Below are 19,880 nucleotides of genomic sequence, written 5' to 3'. Positions count from 1 at the left end.
TTGGAGAAGAGTTGAGAAACACAAGCCAAATCTCCCCATCTCCATGGTCCAGGGATTTCCCATGGGGCTACAAGCCAGCCCCTCTGGCATGGAGCAGACCCCACGGCTTTACACACCCTGGCTCGCATGGCCATACTGCTTCAGCCCTGGGGACACTACAATAATTCAATAATTCAAGATCCAGCTCAGGCCCTTTGCCAACAGGCCAGTTCCAACCTGGCTGAACAGATTTCTCAGGCAGGTTTAGAAAAAATGAAGTGTCAAATCAGTCCTTCCCTCCACAGGACCCCTGGGCGGTCTGGGAAACTCCAGGCGTTCCAGCTTGGAACCCGGGGAGAAATTCTGGGGGACGGCAGAATTGGGGCTGCATTGTCTGCCACAGCACACAACTCCAGAAGAACCTTGCTGTCAGCGTTACCCCAGGTGCTAGCCAAACCACTGTTCAGCTTGGGGTGGGGAAGCTGGATAATATGGAGCAGGTTGCTCCTAAGATATGCAATTGACATTTTTTGGCCTGGTGAATTGCCCAGGGGTTGTCAGAGAGATGACGCTGGTGATTCTCTCTCAGATCTATCTTGTGTTCACTCAGTTATACTGTCCTCACAACCAAGAGCCTTATATGTGCACAGTGGACTTGTGGAGATTTCCACACAGAGAATTCACTCCCCTTCAAAACTGGGGTCTACCAAATGTAAAGCAGCGAAACATAATTCTACATTTGACGTTAATCACTGATGAATGGAGTCATCTTTACTAGCCCATATCCTGCTCCAGAGGTGTCCCTTGCTGCCTCTCTTAAGCATGTTAAAGACAGAAGTCTCAATAGTAAGTGCCAGGGGCATCCCAGAACAACGTCACTACTGCATTTTGTGGGTTAGGTTCTGCCAGTGGGTGTGGGTGGGTAGGATGTGCTTGGAATCTCCCTCTCTTGCAGTGGCCAAGGTGCAGTGTAGGGTTATTTCACCCTGCTGGGTAACCAAGGTCAATTCTAACCTTATGTACACCTCTGAAACCTCCTGGGCTATGGAAGCAAAGCTCTCTTCAGCATTTAGAAAAATAATGGCAATGGTGCATGCCAGTCAGCTTTGTGTGATAATAACCAAAGGAGGTGACTTAAAGGCTGATCTGGGGAGCATGGGAAGTGGATTACTACTGTCTGTTGACGTGCTAATTCTAAAAAGAATATATACTAATTTGGATATGTTTATCCATCTGCAGAAGAGCTCAAAGCATTTTTCAAACACTGTTCAAGCTGTAAAATACAAGCCTGAAATAAGTAAGTGCTAGTGCTATCTTATTCTTGCAGCCAGACAATCTGTTGTCAGTGATGTGCCCCTCCTAACACAAGGAGCTGGTGTCTGAGGCAGTAATAAAGCCACAGACTAGGACACCCCCCCATTTGACAGCAACCTTTCTGTTTGAGTATTCTCTGTCATTTCTTTGCAGTCTTTCCATGCTCCCAAATACTAAAATTGTGGCCCCAGTAACCCCAGTGGCTTTGGCAGGAAAGTAATCAGTAGAACTGGGCAAATAATGGAGAAAAAAATCCACTGATAGTCATTTGCTTTGTCCATGTCTTTGCCCTCTTTTATTCCCTACTTGCTAATTAGCAAAAACCAAAAAACAAACAACCCCCGCAAAAAGCAACCCGCCCAACCCCAAAACGTCCCCCGCCCCAAACAAAACACTGACTGGAAACAATGCTGGACAAACACCAGTTCTTCCTTTGCTCATTTCAGTTCCCATACAATTTAAAACTCTTGCAATTCATCTCCATTGCAAACCCTTTGCAGATAGTGGATTTCAAATCTCCCTTTGGCCCTCTCACCAGATACACCGGTGCCGACCGACTTCTCCAATAAAGGAGCAGGGGAAAAAAACCCAAGCCATGTGACTTATCCGCCCAATCTCAGTCTTGCAACTCAACTTGAATTTTAAAGATCTATGATCCGGCCAGCAAAGAATTAGAGAAGCCCAGACATCAGAAGGGGAGTGAATCCCGGGAAATGGGGACCTAAATGAAAGCGTTTATGTGGGCTGCGAGGACTCGCGTCCAAGTTCCTCTGCTCCATTAAAAGCCCTTCTCCTCTGTCACGGCAACTTCTCAGCCAGCCTCTGGACTCCCCCAGCGGCAAAATGCAGCTGTTTTCACAGCTGTCTCCGCTGGCTGCCGCTGTCCCGGGGTCGTCACTCAGCCGGGCGGCAGGAGGCGGGGGCAGCTCTCACCGCAGGAAACGGCCCCGCTGCTCCGCCAGGCTCCGATGCCCACACGGGCTCGGCCCGGGGCTGCAGCACAGCTCGGCCAAGGCCTGAGCCCGGGGTCCGGTGCCCCTGCGGGCGCGGGCTGTCTGCGGCGCTGGGCCCGGGCTGGGCGGGGGAGCCGGTCTGTGCCCCGCGGCGGGGCTGGGCATGGACTTCGTAGGCTGAACTAAGCTTGGGGGAGAGGTGAGAAACACGGTCCGCATCTCCCCTCTCCATGGTCCAGGGACTGGCCACGGGGTCACAATCCGGTCCCTCCAGCGGGGGGCGGAGAGGGGCAGGGCCGCCTGCCCCCGCGCTCCGGCGAGCCCTTCCCCGCGCCCGCAGCCGGGACGCGGAGCGCGGGGCCTCGGGCGGCTGCAGGCCTCCGGCTCCTGCCCCGGGTCCCGCGCCCTGCACGAGCCCAGCCCCGACCTTACAGGGCCTGCACGGCCCGGCCCCGGCCCCGGCCCCGGCCCCGGCCCCGGCCCCGGGCGAGCGGCGGCGCCACAGCGGGTCCGTGCGCGCCGGCGGCCGGGGGCCGCAGCCGCCGGGATCGGCCGCCCCGTCGCGGCGGAGCCAGCGCCCCGCGCGATCCCTCGGCCTCGGCCCGGGCCCCGGCGGGCGCTCAGCCGGCACGGCGCGGGCGGCAGGAGGAGGAAATCTCGGCGGCTCCGTTACCTGTTTTAATGGCATATTTCAGCGTCGTTCTGCAGTTCAACAAAATCTCTTCCAAGGTCTGCGGCTGGTCCGCCAGCTCCCAGTTGTACTCCTGGAGCAGCTCGTTTGGGTAATGGAAATCAATCACTTTGGTTGATCGGTCAAAACTTTTCGCCACGTACTGAAGCAAAATGTCCACGACGTCTTGCAGGAAAGACATGGTCGCCACCTCCCCGTGGCGGGCGGGCAGGAGATCTGGAGGCGGAAGAGAGAAACGTCAGCGGCGGCGCCGGGTGGGAGCGGGGCCGGGCCCGGCCCCGGGCGGGAGCTCCGGCAGCCGCGGTGCGGAAGGCGAGCCCGCTGCCATGTCTCGTTTCAGCTAGAGACTGTGCCCGGACTGCGCTGACCGATCGGGCCCCACGCATGCATTACAGTACGATCCCTTCTGCGAGGCTGGTCAAGTGTGGGGGCTGGTTGATCGGTTACTGCCTTTTCGTTACCGGCGGGTTTCAACGGGATGAATCAGTGCAGCTCCTGTGTCTAGTTACGGCTCGTGCCCGGTGTCAGCTCCGAGCCGTTTGTCGCGCGGGGAGGCTGCAGCCCTGCAACGAGCTCGTCGCGCCGCGGGGCCGGAGCTCGCGGCTCGCGTGGGAATAGGTGTCGGCAGCACATCCCCACCCGCGGCTGGGGGACGTGCCGGAGCAGGGGGGGCCGCTAGACATGCACTCGTTGGCAAGAATTTCCCGAATTAAAAAACCCCCCCATAAAAATAGGGATCATATTCCGGGGCTTCGAGTCGCTCTAGGAAAAGGTCGCTATTGCCCGCGTCCTTGGGCAGAGCAGCCCGGGGGGCGAAGCTGTGCAGGTATTTTTTTTTCAATCCTGATGTTATAAAATGTTGCCTCTTCACAGCCCCGGGCAGCGCCATCTGCGCTAAGCGCGGGGACGAGACGGTGAGGAGCCGGCCCGAGCCCGGCCCGGCCGTGAGAAGGGCCCCGCGGAGCACACGCGCGAGGGGACGCTCCGTACCTGTTGAGTGTAAAAATGCATAATTAACATCCGCTTTGGGGCAGCTGCAGGGCTTGGTGTTACAGGTGCAGGCCGGCCTCTTCTCCTCCGAGCCCGGGTCCTCCTTTGCTCCGGTTTCCATGGGCTTTTCCGCATCCCGGTAGAGCAAAGCTTAGGAGGAGACAAAAGAGGAAGCCGAAATGCGGCGTGTGTCAAACGCAGCCCCGAGCCCGCGGCCCCGATGCTCCCTTTGTGCCCGCGCGCAGGGGCTCTCCGGTCCCGCGGCCTGCGACAGTTTCTCTCTTTTTAATGCCTAAATATTTTGGGGGTTGTTTTTGGACAAGCCGCTACTGGCCTCAGCGAGCTCCTTCCTTACCACAGAGTTTGGTTCCGATTCCTCCCGTGAATTTCTGGGCCGCCTGGCACCAGGCTCTGGCTGCAAAAACAAGAGAAATGAAGCGGCGCGGCGCGGGGCGTGCGGCCTGCCCGGGGCTGCAGCTCCAGGAGAACAAAGAAAGGCAACGTGCCCAGCAGCGGCCTCGAGGCCTCTCCCCTCCCCTCGCCCCCACCCCGGGGAAGGACCCCCCGCCGGCCCGCAGGGACAAGCCCCCTCGGGGGGACTCGTGGCCAGGCGGGCTCCTGGTCGTGGAGCAGCCCGAGCCACCGTCCAGCTGCGCCCGGGTGGCGCCGGTGCGCGGCGAGGCGCGAGGTAAGCGGGAAGGGCTCGGAGCCCCGCGCCGGGGGCCTTTCCCGCCGGCCGGGCTGGAAGGCGCCCGCGGGCTCCGCGCCCCCCGCCGCCCCTACCTGCGCTCGGGGTCTCCGGGTCCCCGGAGCCCTCCTCGGCCCCGAAGGACCAGAAGCCGGAGCTCGGCGTCGCCATCCGTGCGGGAGCGCGAGGAGCCGGGGCGCGGGGCTGCGCGGGGCGGGGGCGCGGGCGCGGGCGCGGGGCGGTGCTAGGCGCTCTCCATGGTGCTGAGCGGCAGTGACACGAGCGGCGCCGCTGCCCCTTTATCGCGCGCGGAGCCGCGGCCCGGGGCACGACTGCCCGCCGGGGCCGGGGCCGGGGCCGGGGCCGCTGGACGTGCCGCCCTCGGAGGCGCCTTCCAGGGGGCGGAGGAGGCTGGTGCTCCGGGCTCCGTCCCGCTCCACAGCCGCTCGTGAAGCGCGGCAGCCCCGGGGCCCTCGGGGGCGGGAAGGGGGGAAGCTCGAGGGGGGGTGTCTGTGGCGGGATCACATGAGTACCGTCACTCCCGCCGCGCAGGAGAGCGGGACTCGGCACTGAAGGCGAAGCAGTGCCCGACTGACGTCCTCGCCTCGCGTTGGGAGGGCGGGGAAGGGAGGAGGAGGTCCAGCCTCGACGCCTGCAGGCGGGGGGGGGGGGGGGGGCAGCCCCGGCCCCGGCCCCGCCCCCGGGACACAGCAGCGGGCAGTGCCGCACGGCGGGCGGCGGGGGCTGCGGTGGAGTCCGTTCGTAGCGCGGGGAGGCCACAGCCGCAGCCCCGGCGCCGAAAGCCTGGCTGTGGCCCCCCGGCACCTCCCCCGTCGGCGCCCGCGCGGCTGGGGCTGCAGGCTAGCGGGGGCCCGGACTCTCGGCCGCTCGCGAGGGGAGGCGCAGGAGGGCCTCGGCAGTGTGCCCCGCGCTCTCCCGCCTGCCCGGCCCGAGCGGGAAGGCGCCCAGGGGCCCCTCGCAGCCATGAGCCGGCCCCGGCGGCTGGACGGCGCTGCCCGCGCGGGGCTGCCCGGGGCGGGGCGCGGCCGGTCCTGGCACACGCCGCGGGCCGCCTTCGTGCGCTTCCCCCGCCCGCGCCTCCCAACCTGCCCGGGGCGCGCCGGGCTCGCCTGGCCCGGGCCCACGCGGGCGCCGGGCTCGGGCTGGCGGCGCGCCCGGTCGGAGCCGGGCCGTGTCCTGCGGCCCCCGCCGCGGCCGGGGCGGTGTGCGGGAGCAGGGGCAGCCGGGAAGAAACTAGACGGCAGAGGCTCCGCGCCGCGAAAGGCCTCGCTCCGCTCGGCGCAGCCGGGGGGCGCTGGCAGGGCCCTGCTCCCGTCCCTCCCCGCGCGCCGCTGCCAGCGGGATCAGCTGCCCGCTGGTCGCTCCCCTCTGTCTCCCCGCCGCGATTCACCTGTGCGGGGTAATTCAGACACAGCCAGGCGTGTCATTAACTCGCGTCAGTCTTTATTTACTCCGCCGCGTTACTGCTAGGGAGGAAGGAAGAGCTTTCCAGATGGACACACGAGGAAGAGCGGCGAGAGCGCACCCGCCTGTGCCGCGAGGGCGGGGCGGCCGCCGGGCTCTGCGCCGGGCAGGGCGCGGCGCGGCCGGGCTGGCTGCGCACCGGGCCGGCGGTGTCTCCCTCTGAAGGGCTTCGTGCAGAACTGGACGCCTCTGGCAGTCACTGCAATCCGGGTGACTGGCTTGAGCGAGGGAGCGGGATTTGGCCCTCAGCCCCTGGGGGCTGTTTGCTTGATGAAGTCTGCCTTTCTCCCTTTACAGCTGGGAGAGTGCAGTTATCAGACCTGGAAGCCTGGGTGTGAATGCACTAATTATCTGCCAGGCCTCTTGTAAAATAGGTTTTTGGGTGGATCTTTTTTTAAGTGGCTATTCCCTTTGCACCCTGGTGGAACTGATTGCGATTGGTCTTTACCTTTGAGGCAGCAATAGACCAATTTTCATTTCCCTCGGCACCCAGAAATTCAGTCACCCAAAAATTAAAATGCCTTAACAAAAAACAATACAGATTTAGAAAGGAGAACAAAGCAAACAAGATTCAGGAGTTTCGCCACAGAGCTGAGGGGGCAGGAGAGAAGGTTGTGGTTAGTTGTCCTGTCCTGCATATAAACATTTCCCAGATAAAGATTACACACGCTATATTGACCTTTAACCCCACCCCAGAGCTTTACAGTACATAGTCGATAAGGAGATAAGTTCAGGATATACTGTGCAATGAATAATTTATATGAAGATCTGCTCTATAATTTAGGCATTGTAAAGCATAAACCAAAACAAATGGTTACATGCAATTAAAAATCCAATGCAGCTAATTCATTCTTCTATTTGTTAAATTAATTTTCTGTCAGGGTGGGAACCTGAGTAGGAAAGGACTATACATTAACTGGTCTATCTACCTTGTTTAAAGATGAAAGAAATGCAAAAGCAGAAAACAATATATGCTAAAGAAAATAAACTAATTTTAAACATCCTTTCCTGCTATATAATCTTGAAATGGATTAAGAACATCAGCAAAGGAAACTCTGTGGATTATTTTTTAAATATATGATTTTTTTTTTACCTGACAGTGTCCCTTCAACAGGAGGTGGGACCACAAGTTAAAATAGTTTGTATTTAAATGAAAAAAAACACTGTAAATGCAAAATACTGGAAATAGCCATACAAAAAAAGGGAAAGCATATGGTATAAAATCATAAAAAAGATTATGCTAATAAAAGCCAAATGGCAGCAGCAGCAGCAACTAGAATTGCTGGATAAGGCGCCGGCGCTGAGAGGTTTTCCGCAGCAGTTTTCTGTAGTCATAGGGATTATCTTCATTTTTGCTCTCTTCCAGGGGGCTCTCTGCAACCCTTGACCTAAGGATTAAGTGCAGAAGTGCTTTAGAAATTAAAGTCAAAACATTTGCTTCAGCAAACACTGCTAATCGACTGCTTAACTTCCACCCTCAGCAAAAGCAGCTGCCTTTCCCAGGCCTCTTCTCTGCAGAATAAAAGAGGCACCTCAGAGCCAACACATTACAGACAGTACAGCGAAACATTACAGGAAAACATGTTTTTTCCATAAAGTGGGAATCATTAGAGACATAATAAAAATGTTAGGGCATGCAAAACTTGGTATCGATTCTTGTTGGATAGATACTGGACCAGATTCTCAGGTGTTGGAAACTGGTCTGGCTTCACTGAGCTATCCCAATTTTTATACCTGCAAAGATCACAGAACAGAATCATCTAATTTTATTTTTTCCAAATGGAAAGTTGCATTAGGTCTCAACATATGAAGTGAAACCAGGCATTTCTCTGTAACATGATTCAAAACAAACTTGATTGTTTTGAAACATATCTTATTTCAGAATAACCACTGAAATATCTGGGAAGCAGCATGAAGGGAACTGCTGCTGAATTCAGCAAACAATAACAGGGTTCATTTTTCCACAGGCATATCCTAATTGATTAAACCACACAAGAAGCTCCACTGAAATGGTCACTGAATGTTGAATTCTACCTAATGCTAAAGTAATAAGCTTGTAACAAGAGGATAAATTCTGCTCTCACTTGCATTAGGGTATGTCTAGAATTACCTGTTATTTCAACATGCTACTGAAGATGGCAGCCAGAGGAAAACATGCTATAAAGCATGTTCTTGCTTCCACTGTGCTCATTGATTTAAACATTAGCAAAATCAAGCCTCCAACTATATCCAAGAAATGTTTTGAACAAAAAGTCAAAGGTTAGGTGAAGTTAATGACCCAATAACATGGATTCTTTTTTTAAAGGCCATGCTTTCATCAAATCTTTCTAAAAAGCTAATTGTGTTGCTCCCGTATTCAGCATAAAAAATTATTTGTAACAGAAGGATTAAAGAAAGAATTTAAGGCAGGTTTGCAAACATTTTTACTACTGTTTTGAATATATTTCTTTTTAAACCAGGCAGTCTCTCTAGATTATATAAATAGGATTGTTTCCTTAGAATTTTCTTTAATCCTCCGACTATGGATTATATTTCATGTTTGTGCATGTACATATTTGTGTATCTGCACACATTTGTGGGTGTGAAAGACAATTTTTTTCTGACCAACAGAGGTCACTATCTATGAACTCTACATAGGCACATCTCAGGGCTTGTCTTCAGGTTTCTTCTTCCTTTTCTCTCTGCAGCATGCTCACATCAAGCTGAGGTTATCAAGGCACTTGGTTTTTATAAAATAGGGAAAAAGGAAGCCAAGAATCTGGTGTATCAGCTCTTAAAGTCAGGCAAAATTTTGGCAAATATCCATATGATTTAAAGCCTGACTGAGCCAGAAATTTAACTTTCAAGTTTTTCTTTAGTTTGATACAAGTTTGAGATCTGAGGCTCTACAGCAAGGAGGTGTGTTCACCTTATCGGGAGCTGTGGAAGCAGAACAAAACTGGCAGGTTTTTGAGTAAGACAAATGTGCACCATAGACTGAATGGGCAGAGTTCTGCTCCAAAATTCAGACAGACTGAAAATCGAAGAAAGGAAATTTTCAGCTAAGCATAAAATTTCCTAATTGCTAGAATTATTATTGTAGAAGATTCCATGAAAATGAGTTGTTTTAGAGCTTTTAAATGCAGATAGTTTTGTCTTATATGAAAATATACCCAAATAAGAATGCATCATCATTTTCTAAGCTGAATTAAAAAAACTTTATTTTACCAGCTGTTATTTTCTGTTTACTTACCCTTCACTAGTCATTAAAGTTGAACTCCTGAGCTCAGCTGGTTGTCTCTTTTCTCTTCGGCCAGAATGACTATTCTTTGATACAGCATCAGTAGATGAAATTCCTTGGTAGTATACATCTTCTCTATCAAGCATCTTGTCCAAACTGTCAATCAATAAATGGACTAAGCTATCAGCTGTATTTTTCAAAATTTTCTCAGCAAAAATATGGAAAAACAAAGGTTGCTATTTATTTTACCAGTTAATAGCTAAGGACTTTTTACCTGCTGACAGTGTTGGAGAAATATATAATACACACACACAAAACCTGATTTGTTGTGCTTGTTCGTATATGTGCACATACATATGCACTTATGTATAGGTAGACATATATGTACATGTACATAAGCATATGTCTATACATACATATACACAGAAGCACAACAAATATAGTCCCTGGAATGTAACTATTATAAAATGCCTAAGTTTATCATTTCAAAATATTTGAGAGGTAAGGATTTTTGTGGGTGATATCTTTTACTGAAAGAAGGCAGGGCACATATGCACCTTATAGATGAAGATATAGGTAGAGCACAATCTTTCCTGAATTTGAGCTCACTTCATCAGATGCTGTATGAAGTCAGATCTTATGTAGTTAGTTTTTCAGGTGCAAATAGACCCTGCCTGACTTCAGACTAAGATGACTACCTACCTCTGTCTCTTACTGGGTTTAACAAATATGTATTTGCACACCAAGACCTTTTTAACATCAGCTACTCTCTCCGGACCTGCATAGGCTGTAGATGATTTTATAAGATGTATGCTTGTATGTACCTGTGTACCTTAGGCCACCACTAACATTTAAAGATCTAAAATTACTGGGTAGTTTTCAGTGATGCCATTCCAATTCATGTAATTAAGACTGTATTACAACTGTCTTTGTAATCCCTGATTTTCAGGCATTTCTGTTCCGTCCACAAAATGTACTTTAGGTGGCAAATTAGCAAGCAAATCTACAGGTAATTCAAGAGATTCAAAGTCAATCACTAGCATTTAGGGATATCAGTAGATTTATGACACTCCCCGGAGGACTATGGCTTAGTGATAAATGAATGGATTATCCTGATCCAGAAGTTATAAGGAGATAATCATCATCTGTATATTTAACATGTTCAGACTGCCATGGCTGAAAAAGCAGAAAACCACTTGAGAGCTGGATTTCTAAAGAGATTTGCAATGTAATATAGAGACTTTAATTTCACTGTCACAGATATATATATCTTGCTTAAGATAGTGATGGAACCTGATAGTGATGGACCTGGGAAGTTCTGTGACCTAAAATACACAAAATGGAGTTGGTGGTCTCAATACAGGTCCTATGTTATTCAGCTTCATTCTGGCCATAAAAAGTGGCAGAGAATGGCTAAAGGAGGCAATGCCTCCACATTAAAAACTGAGTTGCATTATTGGGACAATATGAAAAAATCGCACTGCTGCTGCCCATGCTATCCTTATTCTATGCAAAGGGGCCATCATTTTCTAGTGTTGTCATTTTATCCATTCTGTTGCAAGGCTAATAATTCACTTAAAAAACCAAAAATTTAAATAATGGCCATCTCTTATAGAAAATGGGGTTGTAATATTTTGCAGCAATAAGGGGCACACCACAGCCTGGATGGAATACAAGCCATGTTAGTGCATAACACAATGGGGCCCTGATACTGATTACCAGGGATCCTGGTTTCCCCTGAATAAAAAAATTGCAAATTCCCTGATAAAACCCCCAAATTCTATGATTAAAATGAAAGGCCACTATATATATATATATAAGTATCAGTTGAATGCAATCTTTTCTTGATATATTTGCAATTTTAAAACAATATGGAAGCCTAGCAGTGCCTCAATGACCATAATAAAATACATTCTAAATACCTATAAATTTTGGTATTTTCTTTTGGGTTTTTGTCATGGAAAATTAGAGCTCCTCCTACCCCCTTAGGTCACAGAATGCAGGTCTAGGCTCCTCACTCCCAAGCCACAGCCCCCAGCCTGCTGGTGCCCCTCACTCCCCACCCACAGCCTCCTGTCCCTGTTGGTGCCCCTCAATCCCCCCCTTGCCCTACACAGTGTCCTTAACTCCCCTCCCTCCTCCAGCCCTCCAGGCCCTGCTGGTGTCCCCCACCCACAGCCTCCTGCCCTCCGAGCCCTGCCAGAGGTGGCCCCCAGCTGCTAGGGCTATGGGGCTAGGGACCCATGTCCACATCCCCCTGCTTCTCACAGGAGGCGGAGGCTGCTGCAGCAGAGTGGAGCACGGAGCCTGGCTTCCCTCCTGCTGGCTTCCCTCCTGCTGTGGGCTTGGGTGGGGGTGGGGCCGGCTCCCCACTGCTGTGCACACTCCCAGGGGGCAGGGGCAACCTGTGCCCCCTAGATCTGTGTGTGGCATTCCCCACCTTGGGGTGGGTATTCCCCACCTTGCTGTCCTCCCCCAGGGCCTCTGCAGCCCAGCGGGTGCCACCCAGCGCTGCAGGGCAGGTGGGGAGCATGCAGAGAAGTTTGTTACTGCTGTGAGCTTCATGCTGCTCTGGTAAGGTGTCCCGTGTGCCCAGCAGCAGCAGGGGCAGCGGCATAGGATTGTGCCCCCTGCTGCATCCAGGCAGGCAGGCAGGGAAGTCTCTCTAGGGTAGTGGGGGACTTGCAATAGCAATGAGCTTCCCCACATGGCCCACCACTGTCCTCCAGTATTGGGTCACACCTGCTGTGTTGTTAAGCACTGGCAAAGGGCAGCAGGGTGGGGAGCCCAAGCCCGCAGTGGGCAGCCTGCCCCTGCCCTGCACACAGATCTGGGGGGTATGGGTCCCCCCTGCTCCCTCAGGAGTGTGTAGAGCAGTGGGGAGCTGGTCCTACACTTCTGTCCACTGGACAAGCCACCTGCAGCCATATCCTGCTTCCTGCCAGGGCCCTGCAGCTGCACATGGCCCCAGGCCCCAAGCCCTGTGTACAACCCAGTCGGGTAGCAACAGGAGCCCCAGCTGCAGCCCCAGCCCTGCCCTGCCCAACGCCCTCCCTCCCTTCCTCCCTATGAGGGCCTCAAACTTCGCCCCACCGAAGTTACCTGCAGGAGCTGCTCTCCAGGCTGCCTGGCACCCCCTGTCTGGTCACTCTCCTCCCACTCCCCCACAAGTCCCTTCCAGGCTGAAACTGCCAGCTTGCTGAGAGCTCTTTGAAAAACTCCAAAATCCATGGTTTCGCTATTAAAACAAGAAATCTGCATTTTCCTTGGGGAAAGGGAGAAATCCACACTTTTCTCCGTTTTCTCATGGGAAATGAAAAACCTGGATCCTTGCTGATTAAGATCCTGAGGCACTACTGGATTATAAATAACAATAGGAATAATAAAAAAGAGTGTTAAAGTGTTATTGGGTGACTGTGGATATGTAGGAGATTACATAAGCATTGGTCACAAACACGGTTTCAGTGTGCCTTAAAGAAAATAAAAAATAAACACACAAAACTTAAAATTATTAGGAAAAAATATTTCATCTTAAAGCTTCATCCAAAGACCAGCATGAAGGGTCAAATATGTAGGGTGTTGATAACTTCCTGCAAAGTGATCCATACTCCGCTCCCTATTAATTTTGGTGGAAGCAAAGGCATTCAGCCTGTTGTGGGAATGTTTTTGAATAAGATACTGCATAACTACTGATACACATTAAGTAAAGGAACCACTAAGACGTGTACCTTAGATTGCTGGATCATAGGGAAGCACCAAACAAGTTTAAGTAAAGCTGCTGGTTATAAATTTTGCTAGAAACTGTATGCTGTATATTTGCCATGCTTCCCATGCATTCAGAAACACAGCAAGTACACAGATCCAAGGAAGTGCAAGGAGAGGATATATGCTTTGTTTCCTTTACTGAATGTGGCGATCCACCAGAATGTTTCAATTACACTGTGGGAAAAGCTTTATGGTTGAAATGTCAGTGGGTATTTTTGTTTTTGGTACTGCTATGAATATGTAAATAGTTTTTTTGTGGCATCTCCAAGCGGTTGCTTTCTAAGGAGGGGAGCTACATCGTTTTTTGAATTTTTGCTAACTGAGTAAAATGGCTGCTCATCTGCTTTGAACTGGAATTTTAAGCACCCAATGTTTTTGTTTTAGAACTGTCATTGAGCTGGACCTTGGCTTAATTTATTATTATGCTTGTGTTGCCATGGCAAGAGACTATGCAGTAGTAAAACTGCCTGCCTGAATGCTACAATGTTTTCGCCTTCTTCAGAATGGCATAATTTTACTTTGCACATGATACCCTATCTATGCATCATCAAATACTTATATCCTTTTCTTAATATTATTTTTTTCTTGGTTGACAGTGCAGCTACTCACTGTTCCTAGAACACTAAAAGGATCACTATGGGTTAAAGGAAAGGAGGAAGAGAAAAATTACCTGTCCTTTCTTAGTTTCCGTTTTTCTTCTTGTACTGATTTCTAAGAAAACATAAAGCAATTAAAAAAGTAACACTTTTTAAATAAACCCTAATGCATTTTTATGGAAAAGTCTGGATCATGGGCATGCTCAGTATAAGAACTGTCTATAGTTCTTACTATGAAATATATGGCTATGAACAACATAATTTATTGAGTAAAAAACCTTGTTCTATGCATTTTTAATAGCCTCTGTATCTGTATAAAGTTTGAGGATAAAGCTAGTATTTTTCTCCCATGCATCTTAGGTGCTAATATTATTGGAAAAATGAAATAAACTGTAGGAGGGGAATATCAGAGTTCCAAGGCCCTATGCATGTTTTAAAAATATTGACATATACAGGCCAACTTAGGCAGATTATCTTCTGGTACACTACTTTACTTATTAGCCAATTCCTGGGAGAAGGCCCAGCCCTGTTCTTACTAAAGCCAAAGGAGATTTTCGTTGCCTTTAAGAGAAAAAGACTAGACTATGGCCATACTTAAATCAGCAGTTTACTGATGTTATATCACCCTTGGGATACTAACATCCCAAGCTGCAGAAGAGGCAGAACTTTTTGAGAATTTAAATAATTTCTTATCTCTAATAACTGCCTCTCTCTATAGGCAATGCAATGCTATGCTGCAGAATTTTTAACAGCATGACACTTACAAAGTAATACATTTTAAAGTGCAGAATGAATCTAATTTTGCTTCCACTTACCAGCATAAAAACCAATGAATTTCAGTAGTTTGAAACCAGCATGTAAAGAAAACCAAAATTCATGCCTACAACAACCATACTTAGGAATCTGGCTATTAAGTATAGTACAGGCTTTTGTGTTCACAAGTAAGTGCAGAAAGACAGCTTACCTTTTAAAGTGACAGAATGGCTAAAAATGAACATCAAATAAAGCAAGTGTTCTCTTACAAAAGTTATTAGTGCAATGACAGGCAAGGTTCTTTGGGTAAATGGATATCACATTTACCCAAAGAACCTTGTCTGCCTCTGTCCTTAGACCAACACGACTACAACAAATACCCTTGAAACAATTAGTGCAATAAGCCATCTTCTATCCTCAGTTACACCTATGTAACCTTCATCAGCAATCAGGGGTTGCATGGAACTAAGTGAAAACAATATATAGTTTAACTAATTAAATCTTACCATACGATGTGTGAGATGTCCCAGCTCACACTCTGATCTCTATTTTTACAGACTGGGACCATAAGGTAGAGAGGGGAAGAACAACAATTTCAAAAGTACCTGTTCCTATTGGATGTCTTAATTTTTGGGTACTCAGCTTGGACCTCTTGTGGGCTAATTTTCAGAGGCAAAGTTTTGGAGCTCCTATTGATTTCAAGCGAGGCTAATGGTGCTCGGTACCTCTGAATACTGACTATTCCAAAAATGGAGTGACTATAAATTATGAGATGTTTTTGGGTTTGTTGGTTGTAGCTGTGTTGGTCTAAGGACATAGGCAGATAAGGTTCTTTGGGTAAGTGTGATTATCTTTTATTAGACCAACTAAAGAGTTGGTAAAATGTTCTTTGCAAGCTTTTGGGCATAAACACCCTTCTTCAAGCTTCTGACCCTGAAAAGGGGTGTTTGTGTCTGAAAGCTTGCAAAGAACAATTTTCCCAACTATTTAGTTGGTCTAATAAAGGATATCACATTTACCCAAAGAAGCTTGTCTGAGTTGTTTTTGAAAATTTGTAGCGACTATCTCAAGATCAAATAAACCTAGCACTAGGGAGGACATGCTTCCCTGTACAGCTGTTAGGTCCCCACATCTTCTTTGCCAGTTAATTTGATGTTATTAAGGTAGACTTTCTCTTTTATTCTTTCTTGCAAATAAACACAATGAATTGATACTGATGTTAATTCCTGTCTTGAAGATTACTGTTGACATTTAACTTGAAAATAATCAGTTCCCCCTAGCACCAACTTCATCTTTGTTGAGTTTTTTTCTTGATAAATGAGTTTTCAGAAACTAGTTTTTATTTATAACTCTTTAGTCCCTGCCTGTCACAGATGTTCATTTACTTTAGAACATACTTTTTCCTCTTAAAGTTCTAGACACAGAATTCAGTATCATGTTTTCCATTTGAGTCCTTAGCCTTACAAATCCTGTCTTCCTGAAAACAGATCTGATTCATATGTACTGATCTTTATTTAAGAACATGATAGCTTGCTTCACATGAATACAAAACTAAGTCCATGCCTTGCCTTTTTTTAGGTACACAAATCAACCTGTTCCTTAAGGACCTTTGCATTACTTTCCATTGAAAAGAGTACCAATTGTCTCAGTCAGTTTGATCAACTGTGCTTTCACTTGCTGTTAAAATCAGCCAATAAAACACACATGCCTCTAGCAAGTGTGTTTAATTGCTCTCATTGTTGAAGCCTTCTGACCTGCTTTTTAAGTTTCCTTTTTTCTGCTTACTCACTTCCATTTTTACATTTAATGGCAGTAGAGACAAAAAAAGGAAAAGCAGATGTAGATATCTGAACATGGACCAAGCTGAAATCTAGTTCCTGTTCTGAATTTTGTGGTACATCCCTTTTCACTGCAAAGCAGCTCCTACTCTCTACTCTAAAGGAATTTCTAGAAATATATGCCTGGTAGTTTTTATGCACAAAAATTGTCCATCTTACATGCACTAGAGTATAGTATGGGGAATCTTCAGGATTATTTAAAGTCTTGGGTCTCCGTGGTCTCCTTGTTGGTCTCTGCTTGGGACGACAGTCCTCTGCATTGCAAGCAACTGTAAGAAAAAGCAAGAGACATTACTGTTTATTTGTTCACAGAATAAGAGTTTCATAAAAGCCTACAGAGGGGACACTCATTTGAAAGAGAGAAAAAAGACCCTTTCAGATACTTTTAATGCTTTTAAAAAATAACCATTTTGCACATTTCTGTGATCATGGTTGGCTGTGCATCTGTTAATTCCATCCTTAGTTGTGCTCATGAAAACAGACCTTACTGGAATTGATATAGTTGAACAGACCAATGGTCCATCTAATAAACAATGCTTTCTGACACTGGCTAATGTTGGATTTCAAGGAAAAGTGTCAAGAGCTAAGGGCTGTAAGAAACATGCTATATTACATCAGATAGACTTAAAATGGAGAGATGATGGTACATTCTTCCTCCCAATGTCTAGGTTAGGGTGCTCACCTGCAAGTGGAAGATTCACATTTTCTCTCTACCTGAGAGGGATGACCACTGGGCCACCGGGTATTCTAAGGTAGGTTCCTCGGAATCTTTTCCGCAGAAGCTTTTCCTTCGGACAGTTTTAAATGTTCAGTGTGTAAAAGTGCAAGAGGATGATTCTGTAACTTAATGGTTAGGATGGTCCCCGGGAGTGAATTCCAGTCTCTGCTCCAAGGAAAATTTTGAACAAAGGTTTTGCTTTCATTTCAGTGCAAATCAAAGACAAACATCTAAATCTTGTAAGGGTTCACAAAATGGAGACCTTGCCTTTTGGCCTGCTCTAATTTTACAGCTAGAAATTGGTTTCTGAGCTGTCTAGGTTGGCATGGGGCTGTTGGGAATGCAGAGTGCCATGTTCAGCTGGAGACAGTGGTGGTGATGCACAGGTTCCTCCTTCAAGCACCTGCTCCCTGCCTACTTTCTCCCCTGGCGTATCCCCCATTGGCCACGAGCAGGCACTGGAAGGGGGAACCTGCACACTGCTGCTGCTGTTCCCACCCAAGCCTGCTGACCCACTCAGCTGCTCCCTGTAGCCTGTAGCTGGAGAGGGGCAGGAGCAGCTGTGGGGCTCCCCCTATACAAGGGATAGTGGAGATGGCAGGAGGCAAGTTCTTCCTTCCAGTGCCTTCTCCCAGCTAGTTGGGGAGCAGTAGGGAGCAGTTGTAGGAAGAGGAAATGTGCCCACTGCTGCCACTCTTCAAAGAAGAGCTTGGCATCCTGTACAGTGGCTCTTTGCAGTCTGTGACAGGAGAGTGGCACATTTTGGGTCAAGGTCAGCAACAGTGATGGCAGAAGGTGTGTCACCATACACTAGCATTCCCTCCCACCCAGGGATGAGAATAATTGATCTGGAGCCACCTGGCTTCAACAGTAAAGAAAAGTTAATAAAACCAGCAGTTGTGGAGCCTCCTTTGTATTGGTACAGTCTCAGGACTATTAGTGCTATTGAAGGTAACATTGTACCTAAAATAGTTTCTGCTTACCAGGAGAATGGATGGAGATAAGGGATGATATGAGGGAACAAGGCCTCTTCATGGATGACATTGTTTCTCAAGATATTAACATCTTCAGTGATTCCACTTGAGTCCCTTTTTTTTTCTGCCTGTCAAGACTCTACCTCATAGCCGACTATGTAGGGAACTGCTGGCCAAGGGTATTGTGTTTGGGGAAAGAATCTCTCAGCAATTTTTCATATTACTAAACACAGAAAGCATGTTTAAACTGTACTGACTCTTCACTTGTAGTGAGTTTTGTCCCATGATCCAGTTATGTCAACCACACAAGTGGGTGAGGTAGGGAGGAATAAATATTATTCTTTAATGGCTACCAGAAAGTTTTATTTATTTCTTTACTCTAGGAAGGTAAAAACTATCTTATCTACATGAGCCTTTTAATTAAGGTGGCACAAGCATTTATAATGAGAACTGATCAGCAATACATCAGAGTTGACTCTGGCAAAATTAGCTGTATAAATTTTTTGTTATGTGTGATAAATAAAATCTAAAGGTCACTGGTATATTGAAGAGCCAGAAGTAATAATGTTAATTTAAACTGTACTTGGGTAATGGTTACATTTATTGTTTTAGCTTCTTATCTGAAATGCAGACTGTTCCTAATGTACTGAACGGACAATTATCTCTTAACATTTTGCCTTTAAATGAACAAAGGCATTTTTCTAAGTCAGGGCATAGATAATTCACTTAGACAATATGATTTAGATGCAATTAATTAATTTTGCTAAACTGAGATTATATATGATTTATACTTTTTCATTTAAACAGATAGCAGGTCCAATACACATATCCTGGGACAGACCCTACTCCCATGCATACTATTTTTAAAGGGGTACATTCATTTGGCTTCAGTAGAGTTATGCCTCATGTACACAAGTGACCAAGGACAGTCAGGCCCCTTCTGTTTCTTTTGTAAACATATCAGGAATATAAATCAGACATGAGAGCTAAAATTATACAACTAGCTTATTTACATTTAAAACTCCTGCATTCAATTTTCAAAAATTGTATCTGAGGGATTTGATGTTTACAGGAAAATTTGGAAAAAAAGTAGGGAAAATTTGGAGCACAACGAGAAGCACAAGAAAGAGGATCTCTCATATCTTCCACTTTTTAAAAATCTTCTAATAAAAGAGCATATGTACTATTATGCCATTCATTGTCTTATTTGACATATCATTGTCAAAGATACAAAGTATTTTAGATTAACACTAGTCTGGTTGAAATTAGCCGTGAACGTTACTCTTCTTCCTAACTGCACTGGAATCTCAATTAAGAAATGTCTTTAAGGATCATAAGGATCTCAGTAAGAAAATTATCTGTGATTATTGAAAATTATATTGCTAAAGAGTACCATTCTTTACTAGTAGTGAAACCATTTGAAAAATCTGCCAACAGGGATGCCTATGTTACATTTTACATGTCCATATTTAATTTTCACTTGATTGCTCCATGGATGTGATGGAAGTTCAAAGGTCCAGATTATGTCCCTTCTTATTTTCTTCCATGCTTGTGAACCTCCAGTATTTGGAAATGCCGATCTCCTACCCCCTCTCCAAACAGAGATTTCTTTTCATGTCTTCACTGCAACTGGGATTAAGTATTACTCTTGCAAGGTCCACACAGAGTCTGCTATTTGTGCTACCAGCTGCTACCGAACATTTCTCGTTCTGTATAGCCATTTTTGTTATTTACCAGAGTCTGAGTCTGCACTTACTACAGTAAATCAGAGAGGTAAACTTATAGGATAAATTCTGCTTTGAGTCATATTGGTATAAATCAGAAGTAATGGAATAACTCCAGATTGGAGGGACACTGGTGTAACTAAGAGCAGAATTTGGCCTTTAGTAATTGAGATTGGGATACTAGCAGAAATT

The 19,880-nt window shown here is 47.4% G+C and overlaps 2 protein-coding genes across 2 annotated transcripts in view; both read right to left on the bottom strand.

Annotated features, from left to right (window-relative positions):
- The window catches only part of GAD2 (glutamate decarboxylase 2), a 51,810-nt gene extending 46,628 nt beyond the window's left edge, over positions 1-5,182 (bottom strand). The window contains exons 1-4 of the mRNA XM_090047378.1: positions 4,711-5,182; positions 4,283-4,342; positions 3,928-4,077; positions 2,920-3,153 (exon numbers count right to left, since the gene is read on the bottom strand). Of these exons, the coding sequence (XP_089903504.1) occupies positions 2,920-3,153; positions 3,928-4,077; positions 4,283-4,342; positions 4,711-4,786 (520 nt within the window). The 5' untranslated portion in view covers positions 4,787-5,182. The remainder of the gene's footprint in view (positions 1-2,919; positions 3,154-3,927; positions 4,078-4,282; positions 4,343-4,710) is intronic.
- An 873-nt stretch (positions 5,183-6,055) lies between these two features.
- MYO3A (myosin IIIA) overlaps positions 6,056-19,880 on the bottom strand; it is a 232,799-nt gene continuing 218,974 nt past the window's right edge. The window contains exons 33-36 of the mRNA XM_090047375.1: positions 16,432-16,541; positions 13,756-13,796; positions 9,333-9,476; positions 6,056-7,488 (exon numbers count right to left, since the gene is read on the bottom strand). Coding sequence (XP_089903501.1) covers positions 7,374-7,488; positions 9,333-9,476; positions 13,756-13,796; positions 16,432-16,541 — 410 coding nt within the window. The 3' untranslated portion in view covers positions 6,056-7,373. The remainder of the gene's footprint in view (positions 7,489-9,332; positions 9,477-13,755; positions 13,797-16,431; positions 16,542-19,880) is intronic.

The sequence above is a fragment of the Crocodylus siamensis genome, chromosome 5 (assembly GCF_052110815.1).
Source record: "Crocodylus siamensis isolate JL-2025a chromosome 5, ASM5211081v1, whole genome shotgun sequence".
In the NCBI taxonomy this organism is placed as follows: domain Eukaryota; kingdom Metazoa; phylum Chordata; order Crocodylia; family Crocodylidae; genus Crocodylus; species Crocodylus siamensis.
This window is presented reverse-complemented; position numbering and strand designations above follow the sequence as displayed.